Source organism: Acinonyx jubatus, chromosome F2 (assembly GCF_027475565.1).
Source record: "Acinonyx jubatus isolate Ajub_Pintada_27869175 chromosome F2, VMU_Ajub_asm_v1.0, whole genome shotgun sequence".
NCBI classification, from domain to species: Eukaryota; Metazoa; Chordata; class Mammalia; order Carnivora; family Felidae; genus Acinonyx; species Acinonyx jubatus.
This window is the reverse complement of record NC_069394.1, coordinates 38,583,118-38,605,441: the sequence shown is the minus strand read 5'-3', so window position 1 is coordinate 38,605,441 and position 22,324 is coordinate 38,583,118. Positions and strand designations below refer to the sequence as shown.

The following is a 22,324-nucleotide window of genomic DNA, read 5'->3' as shown; positions in this document are numbered from 1 at the left end:
TGATCCTTTCCCACGTAGAGTATTAAAAAAGTCAAATTAACTCTAGCAGTGCCCAATCTTCTAATTGCATGTTTTCTCCTCAAACAAAATATCCTCAAACGTGTGTCTCTAATTCCATATAGGAGTAGAAAATCACTGAAGCAGCTGTCAGCCTGGTGTGGGCCCAGTTCTGGACCCCGTTGGGCAGCCCAGCGAGCTCCCAGCAGCGGGCAGCAAGCATTGACCAGAGAGGCCTGCCTGTCCATCTTGGACCGTTTCCCCAGGGCCCTGGTATGGGTCAGCCTGTCCCTGCTGGGGAAGGGCAGCCCCGAGCCGCACACCATGATCTGTGTTCCAGCCAAGGAGGATTTCCTCCAGCTCAGTCAGGATCGGCTGTACTGTGGGCCCCACGAATCCAAGCACAGTGACCCATTCAAGAGCAAGATCCGGAAACAGAAAGAGAAGAAGAAAATAGAGAAGAGGCAGAACCGAGGGTGCACTGTGTCTGAGGGTCCGGCCGGGGCATACCCTGCGGCTGGGCACCACGCTCTGACCCTGGGCTTGTGGTCAGGCCCTCTCCCGGATGTGACTTCTCATTGCTCCAGAGTTCTCCTTGGCTTTGTCACCCAGGGAGATTTCTCCATGGCTGTGGGCTGTGGAGAAGCCCTGGGGTTTGTTAGCTTGACGGGTCTGCTGGATATGCTGTCCGGCCAGCCAGCCGCAGAGAGGGGCCTAGTGTTGCTGAGGGCCCCTGCCTCTTTGCAGTATCGGTTTGCGAGAATTGCCGTGGAGGTGTGAATGCTGGTTTACGTCCTTGCAGGGCGTAGATGTTAACTGTTTGCCAAGTCCCACCACTGGAGAGCTTTGTTTTTGCCATGTTCTGTTTTAAAATACCACGTGAAATGCCTTGGAGACCAGAATAAAAGAATTCTGTATTATGCATGTGATGAAATACTGACATCATTCCATTATTCCAAGATCATTGGTCTCCATCTTTCCCTGCCCTTGCTCAACACTTTAAAATTATTTGCCACATAGCTTTTATATTTTGGTTTCTTGGTCTGCGTAATTCTTGCTGAAAATAATCAGAAGCTCTCCCGTTTTCTTGTTCCTTTTTTATAAGGAACAAAGGGCTGTCAAGTCTGTTTGAAAAGCCTTATAGATGTGTGATAAGTAACAGTGGTTGTTTAATGACTTGATTGCTGCAGACGAGGAAAAGGCTCTAAACATCTGGCCTCTGTGCATGCAATTGGGTTCCCCGTCTGGACCATGTTCAATTCCATACCGGAACCCTCATGCCTAACGCTTTACACCATGCAGACGGAAATTGTGGAAAATTTATTGCTGCCCATTTTCAGGCAGGCTCGGTGTATGGCAGAGGTGTTGGGGTGGAATCTGAATGGGGTGCTGATCTTTAGGACCGTTTGTCCTCTTTGCTGTTGAACAACGCATGATTCTAGGAGTTTCTGGATTTTTCTGTGCTTTTTGTTTTTGCGAAGAATTTCTCAAAAACACCGTAGAGGATGGTTTCTCAAAATATGTTCTATGAAATGTGTTATCTAAAAAAAAAAAAAGATTCCGAGGTCAGATTGATTTGGGAAACTGGATTAAACCCAGTTAAGCAATTTCTTTTTAAAGGATTTCTAGAACCTTCCATGTGATAATGCACATTGTGCCTCTCCAGGAAGTGGATAACAGCTTACAGTATTTTCTAAATCTCTTTGATGCCAAACTTCGTTTTGCAAGGAGCACTTTGTAGGACCAGTGTTTTTAGGAACACACTTTGGGGAATGTGGCTGTATACTGCAGCATTCTGCAAGGTAATGACTTTTCTTTTTAATGTTTATTTATTTTTGTGAGAGAGACAGAGTGCAAGTGGGGGAGGGGCAGAGAGAGGCAGACACAGAATTTGAAGTGGGCCCCAAGCTCCGAGCTGCCAGCACAGAGCCCGATGTGGGGCTCGAACCCACGAACCATGAGATCGTGACCTGAGCTGAAGTTGGATGCTTAACTGACTGAGCCACCCAGGCGTCCCTGCAAGGTGATGATTAAAATAACAAGCTGCTTTTAGACACTCATGCAGTCATGATGTCCACCTGACTTTTGAGCAGGGTGTGAAGGTCTCATCTTGTCCCACAGGAAGAGTAGAGTCATTGGTTTTTTCACTTGTGGAGAAAGTAGGTGCTCATTCACTTTTAGTATCCACGTGTATGTCACACCGTCAGACCCTTGTCTTCCAAGCACACATTTCTAGCAGAGTTTGAGTGTGGTTTGTTTTTTTAACTTTACAGTTAAGCATTATTTCATGTAAATGCGTTGGGTTTTTGCAGTAGCATTTGGTATAAATGCCTTTGGGGGTGACGAGTTGGGGAGAGAGACAGCAAGTGTTACAGTAGCTAATGAAATGTCTGATGTTTCTCCTCTCGCCATGCCTCTGGATGTATTTGTATCCAACCCAAATGAGACTGAAAAAAATAGTGTAACTTAGGGGTGTCTGTAAACAGAATAAATTAAAGTGTCACCTGATGTTCCATTGTGAACGTTTATTGGACCATTCCTCAATTTGTTTTCTAGGCTCTGAGCCACTTCATCTGTGGCTTAGCTCTCTGGATGACGGAAGTCTGAGCGTGCTGTGAATCACCTGACCTCATTCCGTGCAGCGCCCTGCCTGGGGCCTGCTGCCTGCATCATGAACAGGGCAGTTAACTCTGTTTTGTGGTAGAAGGGCAAAGAACTAGGTGCTGAAAGGATAGACTAGCATTTCCCAAAATCTGTTGGTGGGAGCTCTGGCCCCTGGAGATGTTTCCTGGAAAAATGTGATGGCTAAATAAATTGGGAAAAAGCTGTATTCTGTATTCTCCTATTGAAGATTCACAATGAATGAGTGTACTCAAGGCCCTGCAGATACCTGCAGGAAGGAAAATCTTTCACAGACCTGCCCCCCTCTTTTGTTTTGTTTTGTTTTTTTATACCTATTGTCCAGAGAAGACCAGTTTCATAGATTATAGTTTGCAAAACACTGATAACATATGCACATATTCAGTGAAGGATGCATTTCTTCTATGAAAAAGACATAGGAATGGTCTTATTCTCTACAGCAGTAGAATGAATAAACATGTTTATTTTGATCCTACGAGTGCTACAGAGCTACCAAAAAAGTAGTGTGGCTCCTGGCCTCTTGTCATGGGGGCAGAGTCTTCAGAGTTTGCAAAATCAGGAAGTGTCCTAAAAAGAGTTGTGAGCTGAACGCCTGGAGACCAGCTACACACTTCCTGAGTTGTGTGAGAAACTGATTCTGTAGGATCATGCTCAGCTTTTACATAAGTAATATTTTTACATTTATACATATTCATCATTGAAAACTTAGAAAAAAAAAGAAAACTTAGAACATGCAGATAAGCAACAACAACAAACTTAAAATCACCTGGATTTTCACCACCCAGATGTAACCACTGTTACCTTTCTGGTACATATCCTTCCAGGCCTTGAGGAGGGCGTCTAGTTTTCGGTAAAATAGCTTCATGGGGCACCTGGGTGTCTCAGTCAGCTAAGTGTCTCTTGATTTTGGCTCAGGTCGTGATCTCACAGTTCGTGAGTTCGACCCTCACATTGGGCTCTGTGCTGACAGTGCAGAACCTGCTTTGGATTCTCTCCCCCTCTGCCCCTCCCCTGCTCGTGCACACCTTTCTCTCAAAAAAAAAAAAAAAGCTTTGGTAATTGCTCATCTGAAATCCTACGTGGTACCTGTGCAGGTTAAGTGCATATTGCCAGTTCCTTATGGAGCTTGTTTAGTGTGACCCTGAATGTTCATACCTTTATTGTAGGTAACTGACCCATCATGCACTCATTGTATTGCTGACTTGGCTGCTGCAAGCCTGGGGGGAGGGATCCTTTCTTCCCAGCCAGGGGGAAGTGAGGTGGGCAGTTGACAGCTGGGTGGACTCTGCTGTGGTCTTAACTGGTCGGGACTGGGCTGCTTAGCAGGTGATAGAAGATAACAAAGACCAGCAACTGCGGGTTACTCAGAGCGCCGCCCCCAGTTACACAGCGGTTCTGGCCACTGCCATTCTCTCCAGAAGTCAGTAGCACGGGTCTCTTTGACAACTGTGGCTTTCAGTCCTGGCTGCACGTTAGAATCACCGGACAGCCCAGGCCTCTTCCTCCAGAAAGCAGTCTCGGGTTGGGCCCAAGCAGTGGTATTTCTTTAAAGCCCCAAGGCTGTTCTGATGTGTGACTTGGGCTGAGGCTGTGGTGGTAGGACGTCTGGCTCTTTGGAGCCCCTGCATCTTGGGAAGGTGTGAATGAACCTCACCACTCTTGTGCCTTTAGCAGGCCCAGCTCACAGGTCTGTCGACTGCACTGTGAAGCAGCTAGGTGGGAACTTAATGAGAGGGCCGGGTGGCCCTGAGTGGGGACTTCCACCTGGGGAGAAGGCCTGGTTTTGAAAGAGAAAACAACATGGCTCATTACATGTATAACCTTCACTATTTGGGAATATAAAATAATTTCTCTGGGTGAGTATCCTTCCAGATCATCAGTTCTCAAACTTGGCTGCACCTGGAATCACTTGGGGAGCTTTCCAAGCCCTGGGGCCTGGGGCCCACCTCCCAGAGATGCTGATTTAACTGGTGAGGGCTGTGACCCAGTGTCTGGGATTCTTAAGAGCTCCCAGAGGTGACTTGGCAGCCAGGGTTGAGAACCAGTTCTAGACTTTTAATATGAGGTACCAGTGTAATTAGGCAAGGACACAGAAGCCTGTCAGTAACACGGAACCGTGCAGGGTGGGAGCAGATGTAGGCTGTCTTGAGTGGGGGCACAGCTAACACTGATGGCCCTGGGTAGGATACCTGCTGGACCTGAGGAAACAGCCAAGTTCACGTAATGGCATCTTCCCTTTCCCGCTTCTTTAAAGTTAAAATTTAACCAGGTACTGTTCTGGAAGAACCGCGCTAACCATCTGCGTGCTTTCACCAAGGAAATGTTTATAAACATAGAACTTTCCTTGTTCTTCCCTCCAATGGCTTGTTTTTTGGTTCCTTGAATAACCAAACTCTTGGTGACTCCAGGACTTGGATGCCCTGTGCTCTGTGTTCATGGAACGTTCCTTCCCCTCTCCCCCCAGTTTCTGCACCCCTGTCCCCTTTTATCCCATCCTTCCAAATTGATTTCATATTTCTCAGAGAGGCTTCCCCCTGCCTACTTTATTTTCTATCACAGAAGGGGTTTATTTCTTGATGATATCACAACATTCTTTGGTTGTTTACTTGTTTATTAGGCTGTGAGCCTCACGAAGGGGAGACCATGTGTTATTTGATCATTCTTGCACCCCAGGCCCGATCTGAGCCCCTAACCTGTGCCTTGTATTTAGTATATTTTTGTTGAGTTGCTGCGTTAATCAAAGCATGTTGATAGTAAATTGTAAGATACTGTTTTATCCGAGGCATATGTTGCAATGGACTAAAGAGCCACTAGGTGGTGCCAAGACCTCATGAGAAAGCAGCCTGCTGGGCAAAAACAACTAAAATACAATTCAGTCGTGTATGTCATTGTGTAAAGGGGGGCGGGGGGTAATGAAGTTACAGATCAATCAATATTCTTTCTTTTGGGGCAGATCCATACTCTTAAAATCCTAGTTTGAAAAGTCTCTGTGATTTTTAAAGAGGGTCCTAGATAAGAAACAATTTGCATATCTCAAAAGTGAATCCCCTCCACGTTATCCCTGGGAAGTACACCCCCCACCCTCCGCCCCATCACAAGCCGAATGCCTCCAATGACAGGGAGCTCATTCCTTCAAGGATGCTCCCTTGGCACCATACTGTGGTTGAACTACCCCTTCAGCCCCAGCTTAAGCCTATCTCCCCTCCTCCTGACTTATGTCCACTGATATTGAGAGCCAGACCTTCTAGGAAGGGAGTTTTGCTTTCTCTTCTCCAGGCTAAAAAAGCCTCATTTCTTTAGCTTTCCTTCTTGTTTCCAGCATCTCACGGAGGATCTTAAATTTATTTTTTGGACACAACATAATTTGTTCCACGCACAATCCTGCACAGCTGGGTGATCCTCAGGCAGGGCCGCTGGCTTCAGGGAGTCTCAAATGTTCTGGGTCACCGTGGGCCCTCTCGGAAGTCTCCAGCTTCCTCTTCCTTTGCTCTGCAGGATTCAGCCGCTACTACTTGAGGCATGCGTGAGCTTGGTGTTTCTCAAAAGCAGAGCCTGGAACAGCTTACCTGCAGGGTGTTTATTTTAGGAAGTGACCTAAGGGGACAGAAATGTGGAGACTGGCAGAGTGCAGGAGGAAGGAGTGGAAGCTGATCCAAGCGTGCATTGTTTAGCCGGTTGCCCGTGGGCTTACGCGCCTCTGAATTGTCCGCGAGAGAGAAGGCAGTCTTCAGTTCCCAGCTTTCAGTCCTGCTGGTCAAGGGTTGTCCCAGGGAGCGTTCCTTTCCTTGCCCCTCCAGGTTTGTACAGGTGCTAGAATAGCTGAGTCTGCTCTGTGGGCATCCCATGGAAGGCCAGCAAGAAGCCCCTAGGACAGAAACAAGAGGTGCAGCTAAGACAAGGTGCTGTTGGGCCACACGTGTGCCCCTCAGTTTGCTGCAGCTAGAGCTGGACAAGAAGTGTGCCGAGGTAATGTGAGCCGGGACAAAAGATGTCTAGCCCAGAGCTCTCAGGAGGTGGGGTGACTATTTCCTGTTGTGACTTGTGAGGAGCCAAGAGGTGTGTGTGTGTGTGCGCGCACGCATGCATGGGGGGCGTGGGAGGAAATGTCAGGGGTGCCTGATGAGCACTCTGGAATAAGTACCAGGGGTTGGCATATAGATGTAAAGTTGATCTTGCCAAAGCAGAGCGGGGGAGGGACAGTTACGGTCGGGCTTCTGCGAGCCCTCAGACTGGATCTGGGCAAGGAGCTTGATTCTCCTGTTTGTGGGCACTACCCGGCGTGGTTCTGAATATTTGCCACTGTGTGCCTGCAACAGTCATTAGGGCACAAGCCCTGACACTGTTGTCGGGAGATGTTCTGTGGGCTCCTCCAGGGCTGGCTTTCCCAGCATTCTTGCCCAGTGAGGCCTGCAACTTCCTTGTGCTCACCCCCTGCCCACTTCATCACCCCCACTCCCAGCCCTCACCCCCTCATGTTGATCGGTTTCCTCAGTAAAGTGGAGGAGGTTGGGGAACAGTCCTGCCTCTTACAGGGCGGTCCTGAGACCCGCAGCATTAGAAGGGCAGGATCTCAGGCTGCACCCCAGACCTGAAACAGGTCTGCACTTGAATAAGACTGCTAAGAGGGATTCGTGGTCACAGAAAAGTTGCAGGAGGAGTGGACTGAGTCAGTGGCTTCCGGACCTGGTGATCATCAAAAGCATCTGGGGAGCTTGCTAAAAGAAATTTCTGAGCGTCTGCGGTATGGCCCCCAAGTCTGTCATTTTTATTAAGCACCCTACATGATTCCAACACAGACCATTCATGGGATCGGGCTTGAGAATCACCAGGATGGGCATCTTTGGGTTTTTGCCAATCCTGAGATTCTGGTATTTTTCATGCTGACTTTTCACAAATGTGAATGTCACTTTTTCTGGGTGTTAGGCATTCGTAAGGCCTGTTTGCTTGTTTGCTTGTTTTAATAGTGAGGCCTAGTTTCTGGTTGCTAAATATTCTGGTCGAGAGCTTGTGTTTCTTCCAGCATTTAAGTAATGTCCGGGTACTTTGCCAGGCCCTGCGAGCTCCCACGACCTCACACTTTGGGGATGCTCCGGTGGCGTCTGGGACGGCCCGTCAGCCATTAGGCTCTGGATGGATTTGTCTGAGATGCCAAGACCTGACTCCCTGTTGAGAGATGCAGCCTGAAGTGTCACGGAGAGAGGTCAGAGCGTCTGTTTGCATTTGGTCTCATCCGGCATCTTGGATGGCCCCGAGTCATTCCTGTCCCCCTACATCATGCCCACACAAGCCTGAGTGGTCTCGAGGAAGTACTCCAAGCCTTTGCCCGGGGAACCGTGGCTCGGGTGTCTGTGGTGGTGCCCTCCCTCACAAAAGGATAAGAGCCGAGTGGGCTTGGCACTTACTGGTCCTCAGAGTGCCCAGCACTGGGAGGTGAGAGGAGGGAGGTCGAAACCCTCAGGGCACCCCACCAGGCTGAGAGGCTACAAGAGGCTCCAGACCGAAAGAAAGATTTCCTCAGAAGGTCTTCCTGGAACTTGGGCTCTCATGCAAAATAATATCTCATGTCATAAAATTCTGTGATGCATCATTGTTTTCTGCCTGTCACTAGCCTATAGGGCTGTCCCTTTGGAAAAGTAGGAACTGCTTCTTACCAAGGGCAGAGCTTGGCTCCCCACACAGCTTGGCAGTCTTACAAGTGACCATACCTGGGCTGGGTACTCCCTGTCGGGAAGGAAGTGGTGGCCAAAGAGAAGCAGGCCTTCAGTACGGGGACAACAATGGTTGGAATTTGGGGTTTTGTTTTTCCTGGGCAGGCATCATCACAGAGGGCTCTCCCCCTCCCCGCCCTTCCCAGAGGCCAGCGATGAGGCTAGCTGTGGGCTGCATGTCCGCCATGTTCCCAGTCTAAATCTGTAGATTCTTCCCTAAGTCAAAGGGGAAGGGACGGTGGGAGGTGGGGGGGGGGGGTGGCAACCAAGAGTCAGGCCAAGAGCAGGGATGGCTAGGGAGCCCCCAAACCCCAGCATGACACCTCCCTCATCATAGTCATCCATGTTTCCTTAGCCTTTATCTCCCTGAGGTGTGAAAATAATTAGTTCTACCAGTTTGGCCTGTGGAATGGAGTTTTAGTTCCCAGTTATTTCATTCAGCCATTAGTAATGATAAAGAGGGAACACTAAGAACCCACCATACACTAGGCTTCATGTGCAATATTCCATTTAGTATTTGCAACCACACTTTTATCATTATCTCCATTTTTGCAGACAAGGAAACTGAGGTTTAGAGAGGCTTGATAATTTGCTGGAAAGACACAAAGTCGGGGTTTGGGCACAGATCAGCTGACTTCAAGTCTGAGTTCACAACGGCATGCCATGCGGTCCTTCCACCCATCCCCCATCCATTTGGGCACAACGTGTCTCCTGTTCTGTGCTGGGCACCGGAGGGGTTAAATGCAAACATGAATCAGACGGGGACTTGTCCTTAAGCACTTCAAGGTCAATGACATGTTGCTGTGGTGCCATGTGAAGGGTGTTGGGATTTTGGCTCTTGGTCTGGCATAGGAATCAAGCTTTCTCATCCTGATGTTTTCCTAGGAAAAGATGGTCCTGAGTCCCAGGAGATTTATTTCATTCGCTTTTCTTGCTGTTTAATTTTGCCCTGATATGCTGCTGTTATTTATGACTCCAGCACCACCCAAACCATTCATCTTGCCATCGTTAGGCAGTTATGAAAGGCCTGTGATTACGTCTCCCAGTTGGCCTGCTCATATTTAAAACATCAGCCAAAAGCAAAACATGAAAACGCACACACACACACACACACACAGCCACCCCTTCACCTAGAAAGAAGTGGGTACACTATGCAGCATTCTTTTTCTGAATCCAGAGAGGTTGTCACCAAGCACTGGCCTCTCCTCCCGCTCTGCCCCGTGTTGGTCTCCAAAGCCTCTGCTCATTTAACTTTTTGAATGTTGCCCATAAATCAGCGGGCCTGGCTCCCCAGCCTGCATCACTCTGAGCCTGCTGCTCCCTCGGCGGCTCGTGTGGGCCTCCTTGGGCAGTTACTCAGTCCCGGCAAGGATTAATGTTAATCTCCTGTTCATGTGATTGAGTCAAGAGTTATTCTTTCCATCTGTCACCCCCTAGGCCAGAGTTCTATGTCCTTGCTTCCTCCCACGAGGTTTCTGAAGGCAAATGGTGGCACCCCTGCCCATGGACGTCGCAGGGTGAACGTTGGGCAGCTTTCCTACAGGGCGCCTGGATGAGGCACAGACTTGAGTGATGGGGTGAGAGCTGAGGGGCCCTGAGCAGGCAGGTGCCTTCTTCGACACCCCCCCCCTCCCCCCCCCCGCAATGCTGCTGAGGAGGAAGATCCCTTAGTCACACAGCTGCCCTGTAGCAGAGCTGGGACCAAGAACGCAGGTCTCCTGACGGGGCCAGGTGCTTTCAAGACCAACTTTTGAATACGGATTTTTTTCCGGAAGAGTCTCAAATCCCTGAAGGAAGAGAGCACGTTGCCATGCTGGATTCAAGTTCTGCATCTCCTCTTTCTTCCTTTCGGCCATCCCAACTTTTCTTCAGCGGTTCGGCCCTGCGTGTTTCTCCTCTCACGGTGCCGCCTGGAAGGCTTCCTTTAACTCTTGTCACTTCTTGGCTGAAAGGCAACGGGCGGGTCCTTAAGCAAATTCAGTGTTCTTGTCAATAAAAATGGAAATAAAATTGTTATCTACCTTGCTCTCTTTTTTTAAAGTTTATTTATTTTGAGAGAGAGTGAGAGAGCATGTGAGTGGGAGAGAGAGAGGGAGAGAGAGAGAATCCCAAGCAGGCTTTGCCGGCACGGGACTCAAACTCACAAACCGTGAGATCATGACCTGAGCTGAAACCAAGAGTCATGCGTAACCGATTGAGCCACCCAGGCGCCCCTCTACCTCGTTATCCTGAAGTGAGACTCAGAGGAGTCATAGAAGCCCAAGTGTCTTGTTGAGCACTTGCTGTGTACCTCTCACAGAGCCTTGGCTTATTTGGCATGGATTATATCTTTAGATCCTCGTGGCGATTCTATGAGTTTTATCATCCCCATTTTATAGAGAGGGAGACTGAGGTTCAGTGATGTGAGGGAACTGCCAGGGTCACGCCACTCGTTGGGATCAAACCCACATCTGTCAGCGTCCTTACCAACATGCTCTTTGGTGAGGGTTCGCCACACTCTGTCTTTGCCCCTGTGTCTCACATGCCATTCGGGTTCTTACAGCGACCCCTTCTTCAGTGTCTTGGAAAACAAGGGCTTAAGCTATCAAGATCAAAATAACCGTGGTCAAAGCAGTGCCTGTCCAATTTCAGGGACTTCACAGGGAAGAGAGTGGGCCTGCGGATGACCGGCCCAGGATCCGGGTTTTCCTAACTGTGGGCAGGAGAGGATGACGCAGCGACAGGGGCCCCGGGCTCTTCTCCGTCCGTGCAGTTCCCAGGCATGGCCGCGGGGTGGCGCCGTGGACCGACACAGGCGCCCCCATAGGTCTCAGAGAGGAGCCTCAGTTCAGTGCCAGGACTGCTTGGGATGGAGGGACTTTGGGGGACCCAAAAAAGCACCAAGGGAGAGGCGTTCGGTTTTGTTGCTCAGTGCTGCAGCCCGAGAACTGGCCGAGCTCTATGTGCCTTTGGATTCAACGGGTGCTTGTGGAGTTCTATCTGCAGACCGGGCCCCCGGCCTTGGGGACCCCAGGGACATGCATGACCAGGTCTGTCGTTGGCCCCTCGGAGCACGCGGTCTCTTTGGGAAGGCAGAGGAGGACGATGTCGCTCCCTTCGGAATGAATACAAAGAAAGGACCGTTTGTCATGGCCTTAAAAAAGAATGAAAACTTGTATTTTCTTTTCCAAGACCAAAAAAACTTCATTCTCTCCCTCATCCACCCCTGGCTGCTCACTGAGGGTGGGTCATCCCCAATCAAAAGTGGAGTCTGAGGATCTTAGGACTGAGATGAATGTTCTAGAGACTAGAAAAGGGCCCTTCTTACTAACACAGCTCACCATTTATACTCAACACCCTATCTTACCTGGGGCAGACCCCGGCCTCACTGAACCTGGCAAGCTCTATTTCTTTCTTAAAACACTGCTCATTCTAACCCTTTTTGTGTCACTTTTCCTGATTCCTCCAGAATTAACTACTCTCTCCTCTGTTGTGTACCCTCCTATAACCGGGCATCTAATCACATTGTGAAAAAGCTGTTTGCACATCTGTCCTGTTAGACTAAAATGTCCCCCGGGGGGCAGAGCTCCTGGACTTGGATCCCCAGCACCTCGTGCGGTCCCAGACAAGCAAGAGGCTCATTAGGTACTCGTTCAATTTAATTAAGTTACTTGAGAGAGAAGGCACACAGGCTTTTTAACACATTATCTAATTCAATCCACACAACAGCACTGTTTGCTTGGTATTATCTGCACTATTTTATTTTATTTTTTTATGATTTAATTCTTAATTTTCATATTTTAATGTTTATATTGAGAGAGAGAGAGAGAGAGCAAGCAAGGGAGGAGCAGAGAGAGAGAGGGAATCTGAAGCAGGTTCCAGGCTCTGAGCTGTCAGCACAGAGCCCAAGGCGGGGCTTGAACTCACAAACTGCGAGATTGTGACCTAAGCTGAAGACTGACGCTCAACTGCCTGAGCCACCGAGGTGCCCCAATAATTATCTGCACTGTTTTATAGATGAGATGATGCTTGCTGCAGCAAGAGATGAACCTTGAAATCTCAACGGCTAAGCACACTCAGCAGTTACACCTTGCTTCACAGTCTGGTGTCAGTTGGACAGCCTGTTCCCCCTTGAAGCTACTTCATTTAGAATACACTCTCCAAGACCTGGTTTAGTCGGCTCCCGCTCCTGTAACAAAGTACCGCAGGCGAAGGGAGGAGGGGGCTTAAACAATAGACGCGCTTTTTTTTCACGGTTCTAGAGGATGGGAAGTCCAAGATCAAGGTGCCAACATATTCCTCCCTGGTGAGGGCGCTCTTCCTGGCTTGCAGATAGTTGTCTTCTGGCTATGTCCGCCCATGGCAGAGAGCGAGTGAGCAAGACAGTTCTGGTCTCTCTTTCTCTTCTTATAAATACACAAATCCCATCTTGTCTCCTCACCTCCCCCTCCAAGACCTCACCTAACCCTTATCACCATCCAAAGGCCCCACCTGAAAATACCATCGCATTAGGGGTTAGGGCTTCAACATAGGAATTTGGAGGGGGGACACAAACGTTCAGTTCATAACGGCTGCCACCACACAGGCACATGGATTGTCCTGGCCCCCAAGTTAACCTCTGTTCACGATTCAGTGGCCAAAACTAGCCATGTTGTCTCAACATAAGAGCAGGGGTGGCTGAGAAACTTAACACGCATATTGGGTCAAACACTGCCGCAAAACCACACACACGTGTGCTTATATACACATACATCTACACAAATGCACACGCATCCACGTAAAGATACACATACGTGAGCGCACACACCTATGAGTCATGCTCCAACACAAGTACTAAAGATGAAACGCCACCATAGACGCAGAGAGCTTGCACCATACCACGTGTCCAAAAACTAGAGAGAAAGGACATGTGTAAAACAAATCTGCAGGCTGGGAAATTAAAAGGGCTGTGTTTCTTAAAAAAGATTTTTTTCCCCGCACCATTATTTAGCAAAGTATTATGGTTAGGACTGAAAGCAAAATGCTGCTGTGGAGGAAAGCTCGAAGAGCAGCAGGCAAAAGCAAGGATGACGCAGAGAGATGCTAATGTTCTTTCTGTTTCTGAGGATAATAGTTCTGGAGACAAGCAGTTCTTGGGCGGTTTATAGAGAGCAGCAAGACATAATCTTTGCAAGATTTAGCTTGAGCACCAGAGACAGTTGTTTTATTTCTCGGAACGAGTTTGCATATATATATAGAAGCGGGAGAAGCAGGTGGGGGAATACACCTACGGCCTCACCCTCACCGGGCTTTGTGCTGTGCCCTCCTGGGGGAGTTGGCTGACACGGAGGCTCAAAGGAACTTTAGGGAGGTTACTTGATGACATTTTGACATTGCCGAGATTGGAGGTGACACATCTTTGTGGGAATTAAAATATTTGGGCCAATTATAACAATAAACATGCCCTAAAAGGGAAAAGAGAAAAAAAAAAACAGAGGTTTTAAACCCTTGGTGTTGACTGATCTCTCCCACCCTCTTGGGAGAGGCCTGGAGCGAGTGTCTGGGACACAAAGACTTTCTTTCCTGCGGGCATTTCTGGCCCGGCTCAGGAGATAATGAGATTCCCTGGGAGCTTTGGATTTCACTCTGACAGTTCGCTCCAGTTTGATCAGCATTCTTGGAGTGACAGCTAGGGCTTGGCACCTGTCTGGGCACTCAGAACACGAAGTCCTCTTGGTTTCTGCCTGCAGGGAGCTTGCAGTTTGGCAAGAAAGACAACACATGCATTTTAATAACTGTAAGACAAAGTGGAAGGTGGGAGATGGTGCTGAAGGGTGTGTGTGTGTGTGTGTGCGCGCATGTGCGTGTGTGTGCCTGGGGAGAGGGGGATTGCGAAGCGATTCCGGGAGTCTTCAGACCAGGCTCAGGAGCATGGGTACAACTCAACCCTCTGACGTGGGAAGAGCACAGGCCCCTGCACACAGTAGCTCCCACAAGCACCGCAGGGTGCAGCTGGCTCTCGAAGGCAAGTCCACGGGAAGGGCGGGAAGGAGCTGGAGCCACGCCACGGCGGCTCTGCGTGCTGTGACATTTGACTTCCCATGACCGTCAGAAGCCCCCACATCAGCACCAGTGCAGTATGGGAAGCTACATGTTGCAGTTGGACCGTGGCTAACGGGAGTGGGGAAGGATCAGAGGCCGAGACAACAGTGTGGAGAGGTGGGTGTGGCCTCGGGGACAGGTGCTTGTACCTCTGGGGTCTGCCCTCCACACCCAGGCAACCGCGGCCAGGGCAGCTTCCTGAACTAGAAGGAGACATCATGATTGTCATCAGTGGCCAGTACCTCCGTCACTGAGTACTTACCTTGCACCAGGAAGCATACGAAGGGCCTTCCACAGGGAGCCTGGAGTCAAGCAGCCTGGATCCGTGGCCCAGCTCCCCACCTCTGCCAACTTCTTAGGCTCTGTTTCCTTATCTGTAGAGCAAGTAATGGCAAGTGCTGGTTGAGCGCTTACCCTTTGTCCGGCGGTTGGTTTCTGAGCCTGTGCGGTTAGCAGCAAAAGTCTCCTGCCTTGGGCAGCCCTGCTGGGCAGTGATGAGGGCGGTGTGAGATAATGGGGGTGAAGCACTCAGCACTGGGCCTGGCACACAGGGACACCTCCTTGTAAGATGCTGTTATGGATGGAATACATGTTGCCCCCACCCCCAAGTTCCTATGTCGAAGCTCTTAACTCCCCCCCCACCCCAACCCCAGTGTGGAGATGGGGCCTTTGGGAGGTGGTTAGGCTTAGATGAGGTCATGTGGGTGGGGCCCCCAACATGGGATTAGTGTCCTTCTAAGAAGAAACCTCAGAGAGCCTGCACTCTCCAAGCTTGCACAGAGAAGAGGTCATGTGAGCACATGGTGAGATGGCAGCCACCTATGAGCCAAGAGGACAGGCCTCAGAATGACAACTCCCTTGCTGACACCTTGATTTGGGACCTCTCGTCTCCAGAACCATACGAAATACATTTCTGTTGTTTAAGTCACCCCGTCTACGGCATTTTGTTATGGCAGTCAGAGCAGACTAAGACAGTCACCTCGCTTAATCCTTAAATCCCTAGGTCAGTGCCATTAGACCCATTTTCTAGATGAAAAACTGAGGCAAAGAGCATTTCGGGGGCATGACCTGGGCAATACAGCTGCACAAGCTCCAGTTCTAACCCCGGCTCAGAACCTCACCTCCCTGAGGCAGATGGGAGCGTGGCTGCCAGGGTTCAAGTCTCTCGAGCCCTGACTCTTTATTGCCCATGACAAGTTCCCTTTCCTCAGCTCAACTCAGGAGTCTCATCTGTGAGAGGAGCAGAGTTTGGAAAGGTTAATTATGACAGCGACATTGAGTACAAGCAAGTGCAGGTTCTCTGTCAGGATTTGAGCCCAGATCCATGAGTTACATGAGAAAGACCTGTGGGTGCTGATAGGGCTTTGCAGCGTGGTTGCTTTCGCTAATCCTTCTACTGCTATTAGCTGTTACATAATAACTGGTTCAGAAAATGGTATGGTGCCTTCTCACAAAAGTAAAAATAGAATTACCACATGAGGGGCGCCTGGGTGGCTCAGTCAGGCAAGCGTCTGAGTCTTGATTTCAGCTCAGGTCATGACCTCGAGGTTTGTGAGTTCGAGCCCCACATCGTGCTCTGTGCTGACAGCATGGAACCTGCTGGGGATTCTGTCTGTCTCTCCCTCTCTCTGCCCCTCCCCTCTGCTCTCTCACTCCCTCTCTCTCAGAATAAGTAAATAAACGTAAAAAAAAAGAGAATTATCATATGATTCAGCAATGTTATACTTCTGATACAAATCCGAAAGAATTGAAAGCAGATACTTGACTATGAGGAGGGACTCGTATATATATTCATGTTCACAGCAGCCTTATTGACAACAGCCAAGACGGAGAAGCAATTCATGGATCAATCAACAGATGAATGGATAAACAAAATGCGGTATACGCATACAACGAGATATTACTCAGCCTTAAAAAAGAAGGAAATTTCTGACACGCTGCACCATGAATGAACCCCGAGGCCATTTTGCTAAGTGAAATAAGTCAGCGCAAAAAGGCAAACACCGTGCAGTGACTGTGACAATTCTCATGGTGAGAACTAGCGTAAACATCCAGCCAGAGAGGCTGGCACTGGGCCTTTGGAAGACCGTCCCCTGGGCGAGGGCGGTTTGCCCAGATGGGCCTGGGTGAAGATGGCTACCGAGGTTTGCCTCCCCGGTTCCGGAGGTGACAGGACGGAAAGCCGCCAGCCTGTGGTCCCGCCTGGGCTTCATGTTGGTAAGCGGCAGTGGTGTCTCTGCCTGCTCCCGGCCATCTGCCAGCCTGTGGTTCCAGGCTCACCTCCCCGCGACGGCCAGAGAGCCGTGTCCCGCGTGAGTCGGCCAATGTGCTGTTGGGTGGCCGGAGGTTAGAAAACTTGGCTGTGACTTCCTTTGACAGCGCATGAGATGCTCAGCCTTTTCTGCTTATTTCTCCAACTGTATAAAGACTGGGAAAGCTCACTTTGATGCCTCCTCTATGAAGCCCTCCTGGTCTCCCCCACCGCAGACTCCATGCAGTTCTTCCTCTGTGCTCCTGTTGGACCTTGATACCCACATGGGAACAGAAGTCACCTGGAACTCTAAACTTGGATGGGAGGGCTGGGTCACTGCAGGGCCCCTAGCACACCATGGTGCAATCCCTGTTTGTTCTAGAGGCGAATGAATGAGCAGGGGAGCCCTGGGCATGCAGGAGAGAAGACCCTTGTTCAGCTTTTCCCTGTTTCCTTTGGATCCCACTTCCTTTCCCATGTCTCCCACCCCCCCCCCCCCATTCACTGTCATGTTCGTTTAGCCTCCCCTTAGACTTTCCCTCATGCCTGGGGAAATAAAACCCAGTTAGAAGTCAGTTCCAATAGGGTAAGAATTGGGTTGACGTGATTTAATTACTGCCTTTCCCAGAGGCCCTTGTGGGCAATGACTGGATGTCACAGAAGACAGGGTGGTGGGGCACCTGGTGACTCACTTGGTTAGGCGTCCGACTCTTGTTTTCAGCTCAGGTTATGATCTCACAGTTTGTCAGTTCAAGCCCTGCCTCTGTCAGCACAGAGCCTGCATGGGATTATCTCTCCCTGTCCCTCTCCTCTCCTCTCCTACTCATACTCCCTACTTCTCTCAAAGAAAAAAAAAGACAGGTGGTAACTGGCTTCCAAGGGAGCTCCCAGGGCACTCACCTCTGGGTATCCCTCTCCACATTGAATTGGGGCTGGCCTGCATGATGAATAGACTATGGTAGAAGTGATGGGGGGTGACTTCCAAGATCAGGTCAAAAAGGCACCGCACCCTTGGTCCTCAGATTACTTGCTCTGGAGAGAACCAGCCGCTATGACATGGGGAGACTCAAGCCGTCAGTCCTGGGGAGAGCCCCACGTGGGCGGGAGCACAGGCCCCACGTCCACAGCCAGCAGCAATTTGCCAGTCACATGTGGGCTATTTTAGAAGTGCATCCTCCAGCCCCGCCACGTCTTCAAATGATGGCTGCCTTCCCTGGTATCCACCTGCAACTTCATGACCGTCCCCTGAGCCAGAAATGCCCACCTAAGCTGTTCTTGAATTCCCGACCCACAGAAATGATTAGAGATAATCAATGGGTATTGGTGTTTACGTCTCTTAAGTTTTGGAAGGACTTGTTATGCAGCAGTAGCTAATTAATACACACAGGACTCAAAGGGTAGAATTTCAGACATGAAGACCCTTCCTGTAATTGAACTGCCCACTTCTGCAGTGCAGTCTGGGAGTGTTTTATTTTGTATTTTTAAAATTTTTTTAGTGTTTATTTATTTTTGACAGAGAGAGAGAGACAGAGCATGAGCAGGGGAGGGGCAGAGAGAGAGAGACTCAGAATCTGAAACAGGCTCCAGGCTCTGAGCTGTCAGCACAGAGCCTGACTCGGGGCTCGAACCCACAGACCGTGAGATCATGACCTGAGCTGAAGTTGGACGCTCAACCGACTGAGCCACCCAGGCGCCCCTGGGAGTGTTTTAAAGTCACAAGTTCCACGTTGTGGCCCCACCACCAGGCGTCCCGTTCAGCAGCCGTGGATTCCCGCCCTCATCTGCTGACCTTCAACCCTTCCCTCCTAAGGGGGCCCCGGGAGTATTACACGCGAAGCCCTTGGCTGGGATTGCAGGGACACAGGGACACAGGGGCTCCCCGCTCCCATCCCGGACACACGCTCTCCCAGGAGCCATGAGGAGCCTCGCTATTGCTTGTCCACTGGAGCCCCACATGTGAGCACCAGGCTGGATGCACCATGCACTCCGGGAGCTGGTGAAGTGCAGGTTCTGTGCAGGGGCAGAGAAGAGGCCATCTTCCCCTGCCTGTGTCGCCTAGGGGAACTGCACAGCCACACTCTTGGGGCTCCAGGGACCTTAGTCTCTCCACCAAGCAGCATCTACGGCTTGCCTCTCAGCTATCTGAAAGCTCACACGCAGAACCTCGGACCTTCCTCTGCTCAGTTTGGCATTCTTTTGCCCAGTAGGACTCTGTCCTACTCCTTCGGACACCAAACGGCCAGATTCTGGCAGGGACTGGAGGTGACGGAGTGCCGTCAACACCAGCAGTGTCTGAGGGCCCGGGCCAGCCAGCCAAATGCCCTGGGATGCTCACACGGGGCCGCTGGCATTACTGCCCTGAGATCCTGTCCACTCTCCTCTTTGCTCGTCACACTCCATTTCCTGTGCCCGCCTTGCAGCTCCTGGAAGGTGGCTGCGGGCTCCTACTCTGCCCTGCAGACCCTTCTTGTTTCTTCAGCACCTACCAGGTTGTGCTGGTGGCAGACTTTCATCGTACTACTTAATATCTGACTCACGGAATCGGTGCTTGAGACCAACTTTGCTTGATAACCCAGGACACATTAGGTGTTCTCTCTGTGTGCTTCTGACTCCCACACTTTGCATGCCGTGTGGGTGCCCACAGCACAGCGTCCTCGTCCCTTTGCCCAGCAGCATTCAAGCCGGGCTGTTATCCTTGCTTCTCCAACACAGTCTCCTTGCCATTGTTTTCTTCTTCATTCCTCAGACCTCATCTGAGATAAATCTTCAAGCCCTCCACTCCTCCCCGAGCTGGTCTATGACTCACGAAGCCCCATACTTCAGAACAAACAGGCCGTCCCCAGCCTACCCGCTCTGCCCTCCCTGACCCAGTGCTCTCTCTCCAGCGATGATGGACTTTATTGCAGCGCCGGGTTAGGGTTTGGTCCTGGATTGGTGATGTTATTAAAAACAGATTTAGTAATCCTCCAAGCAGTCAGTCCGCCTGTCCAGTAATGGTTCATCATTGTCATAAAGCTGAGGGGTCAGCTCATCTCTGCTTTTAGGCACGACCACACATACGTCATGCCAGAGAGAAGGGCTGATCTTTTATTTGTTGTTAGTTTTCAAAGACCTCCGGAGAGAGTTCGGCCTCCCTCGGAAACCTACTCCGGTGAGAGCCAGTGGCCCCCAGGCCGTGCCGCTGAGCCGTGTGAGTGCATGTGTGTGATGTGCACGCTCCAGGGGTGCTGCAGAGACAGGGACCTTCTGCCCCCACCGCTTGCCCCCTGCCCCCTTCTGCAGGTGCAAGGGTAGGAGACAGCTGCAGCAGAGGGGAGCAAGCAAGGAGGGCGGGAGCAGTGCGCAGAGGACTGCGCCGTGCCTTGGGTCCCCACACCACTGAACTCTGTGACCTAAGGCATGCTGATCAGTTTCCTTGTGCCTTAGGCCCTCAACTGTGGTGGGGGAAAGATAATGGTTACTTTGCAGTGTTCTGAGGCTTGCAGATGATACACGCGAAGTGCCTTGTCCTTAGAAAGTGCATCATAAATGTCTGCTATTATTGGGAATAGAGAAAAAAAAAATGATGCCTGGGGGAGGCAATGGGAACTTTTGGACTTGAGAATCTCCTGAGAACAGAATGTGTGGTCTGTGTGGGCAGACGTCAGCTGGGGGTGAATCCTCCAGGGAAACTCCTCTGCTCGCTGCACCGGGTCATGGAGAAAGCCTGAGGCCGCTCCAGCCGGTAGAGGGGACCGTCCCTCTCTTGTTTGCATCCTGGATACTTCCAGCTGACTGGCCATGGCATCATGTCCTCAGGCCGTGGGGGGCACGGGCACACTGCTGTGTGTTCTGTAGGGGGGGGCAGTGGGGGGCGATACACATTGCCTGACTTGATGAGAAGCAACTTGTCCCTGGGCTGTTGGTTTCCATGGCAGCACCAGGAAGAGCAGCCAAGCAACCAGGCAGTTATGCTTGAAAAAAAAAAAAGTAGTATGATTTGGGAACCTAGTGACTGTCATAGCCCTGTGTCTGCCGAATACAGAAATTCATTTATGTAACAAATATTTGATGAGCATCTACCACATTCAAGGCATCGGAGGGCATAACAAAGATCCCTGTTCTTGGGGAGTTCCCACTGTGGCAGGCGAGGGTGGAGAGGCAGACAGCAAACAATAAACATAATAAAGACACAAATTATACAGTATTTTAGGAGGTAAGTGATGCTATGGAGAAAAAGAGGAGGAAGAGAAAAAGCTCATGGGAACTAAGAGTGCTGGGTGAAGGTGGGATGGGTTGCAGCATTAAATACGGTGGTCAGTGACATTTGAGCAAAGATTTAGACAACTTTCAGGGTTAGCATGGTTGCGAGAACAGCATGTGCAAAGGCCCTGAGGCAGAAGTAGGTGTGGTATGTTCAAGGACCAGGGAGAAGGCAGTGAGGCTGGAGGGGAATTGGAGAAGGAGGTAGGAGGGGGCCTTCAGGGCAGAGAGGTCATGGAGGTCAGATCACATAAGGTCTTTGGACTTGGGCCTTTCTACATGAATGACCAGTCAGAGGCTATAGCAATAATCCAGTGGGAGATGATAGTTATGACAGTGGAGGTGGTGACAAGTCCAGGGCAAATCCTGTTCCACAAAGAGTTATAATTAGATACCAGGAATCAGATGAGCTTGTAGATGACTAACTCTAAGTGGAATAACCTAAGAGTTGCACCAAAACAACAGCAAAAGAAAGAAGGGATTCTCAAGAGGGAAGGAGCACATCTGGCTGATAAAATCATTAAATCTTCAAGTGTTAGAGATGGGCTTTGAAGGGTGGAGGGTTCCAACGGGGAACAGATGTGGGAAGTCAGTTAGGGCAGGAGTTGCAGCCTGGGAAAAGCAGGAAGAGCAGAGAGGCTGGGACAGGCTGAGGCCTTTCTCTCTCCATCTCTACTCTGCTGCCTCAGCCTGAATCTGAGGGAACAGATTGGGGCAAATTGGTGGGGGAGCTGGGGAGCTATTTCAGGTAGGAGGTCAGGAGGACCTAAAATGAGGGCAGCAGCTAGGGGTCTAGGAAGAAGGGGAAGCATGGGCAGGATGCTTGGGAGAGAGGTCTAATGTGATCTGTGCGGTGATTGGCTGGCAGACAAGGGAGGAGTCAGAGATGGCCCTGAGGCCCAGCTTGGGCCTAGGGAGCATAGGAGTGCCCCTAAAAGAAGTAGCTGGGTGGCAGGGGTGCAGAAGAGAGGAGAGGTGGTTGGGCGATGACTTTGCTTTTGGACATACTGACACCAAGATGTCCAGGGGGGCCGTGGTCAAGCAGGGGTTGGGAATGCCGGTCAAAGCTCCACGGCCACACTCCGCTCTCTGCTGATCTGCGCCGATTTGTTGAGGAGATCACAGAAGCGGCGGGAAGTCTGCAGGACTAGGCTGGGAAAAGGGGCAGGAGCCAGGTGAAACCAACTGGCTGGCTTCGGCAAGCACTGAGTGGTGTCACCCGCACGGGCGCACTGGCGTGACAACTGAACGTCGGATGCCGACCCCTGCCGGTGACAAATGAATACAATCTTACCCATCTCGTGCTTCAGACTCCGTGTTCCGGGAGAGAGCGTGAACTTCCGGGGGTTGGGGACAGGGGGTCTTGCCTTACGGCTTTCAGAGTGGGAGGAGGGGGGAGTTTCCGCTTCCCAGCAAGGTCTGTGCC

The 22,324-nt window shown here is 50.5% G+C and overlaps 1 protein-coding gene across 1 annotated transcript in view; it reads left to right on the top strand.

Moving 5' to 3' along the window:
* Nucleotides 1–2,827, top strand: part of POP1 (POP1 homolog, ribonuclease P/MRP subunit) — a 34,034-nt gene extending 31,207 nt beyond the window's left edge. The window contains exon 16 of the mRNA XM_015082020.3: nucleotides 123–2,827. Within this exon, the coding sequence (XP_014937506.3) occupies nucleotides 123–777 (655 nt within the window). The 3' untranslated portion in view covers nucleotides 778–2,827. The remainder of the gene's footprint in view (nucleotides 1–122) is intronic.
* The last annotated feature ends 19,497 nt before the right edge of the window (nucleotides 2,828–22,324 follow it).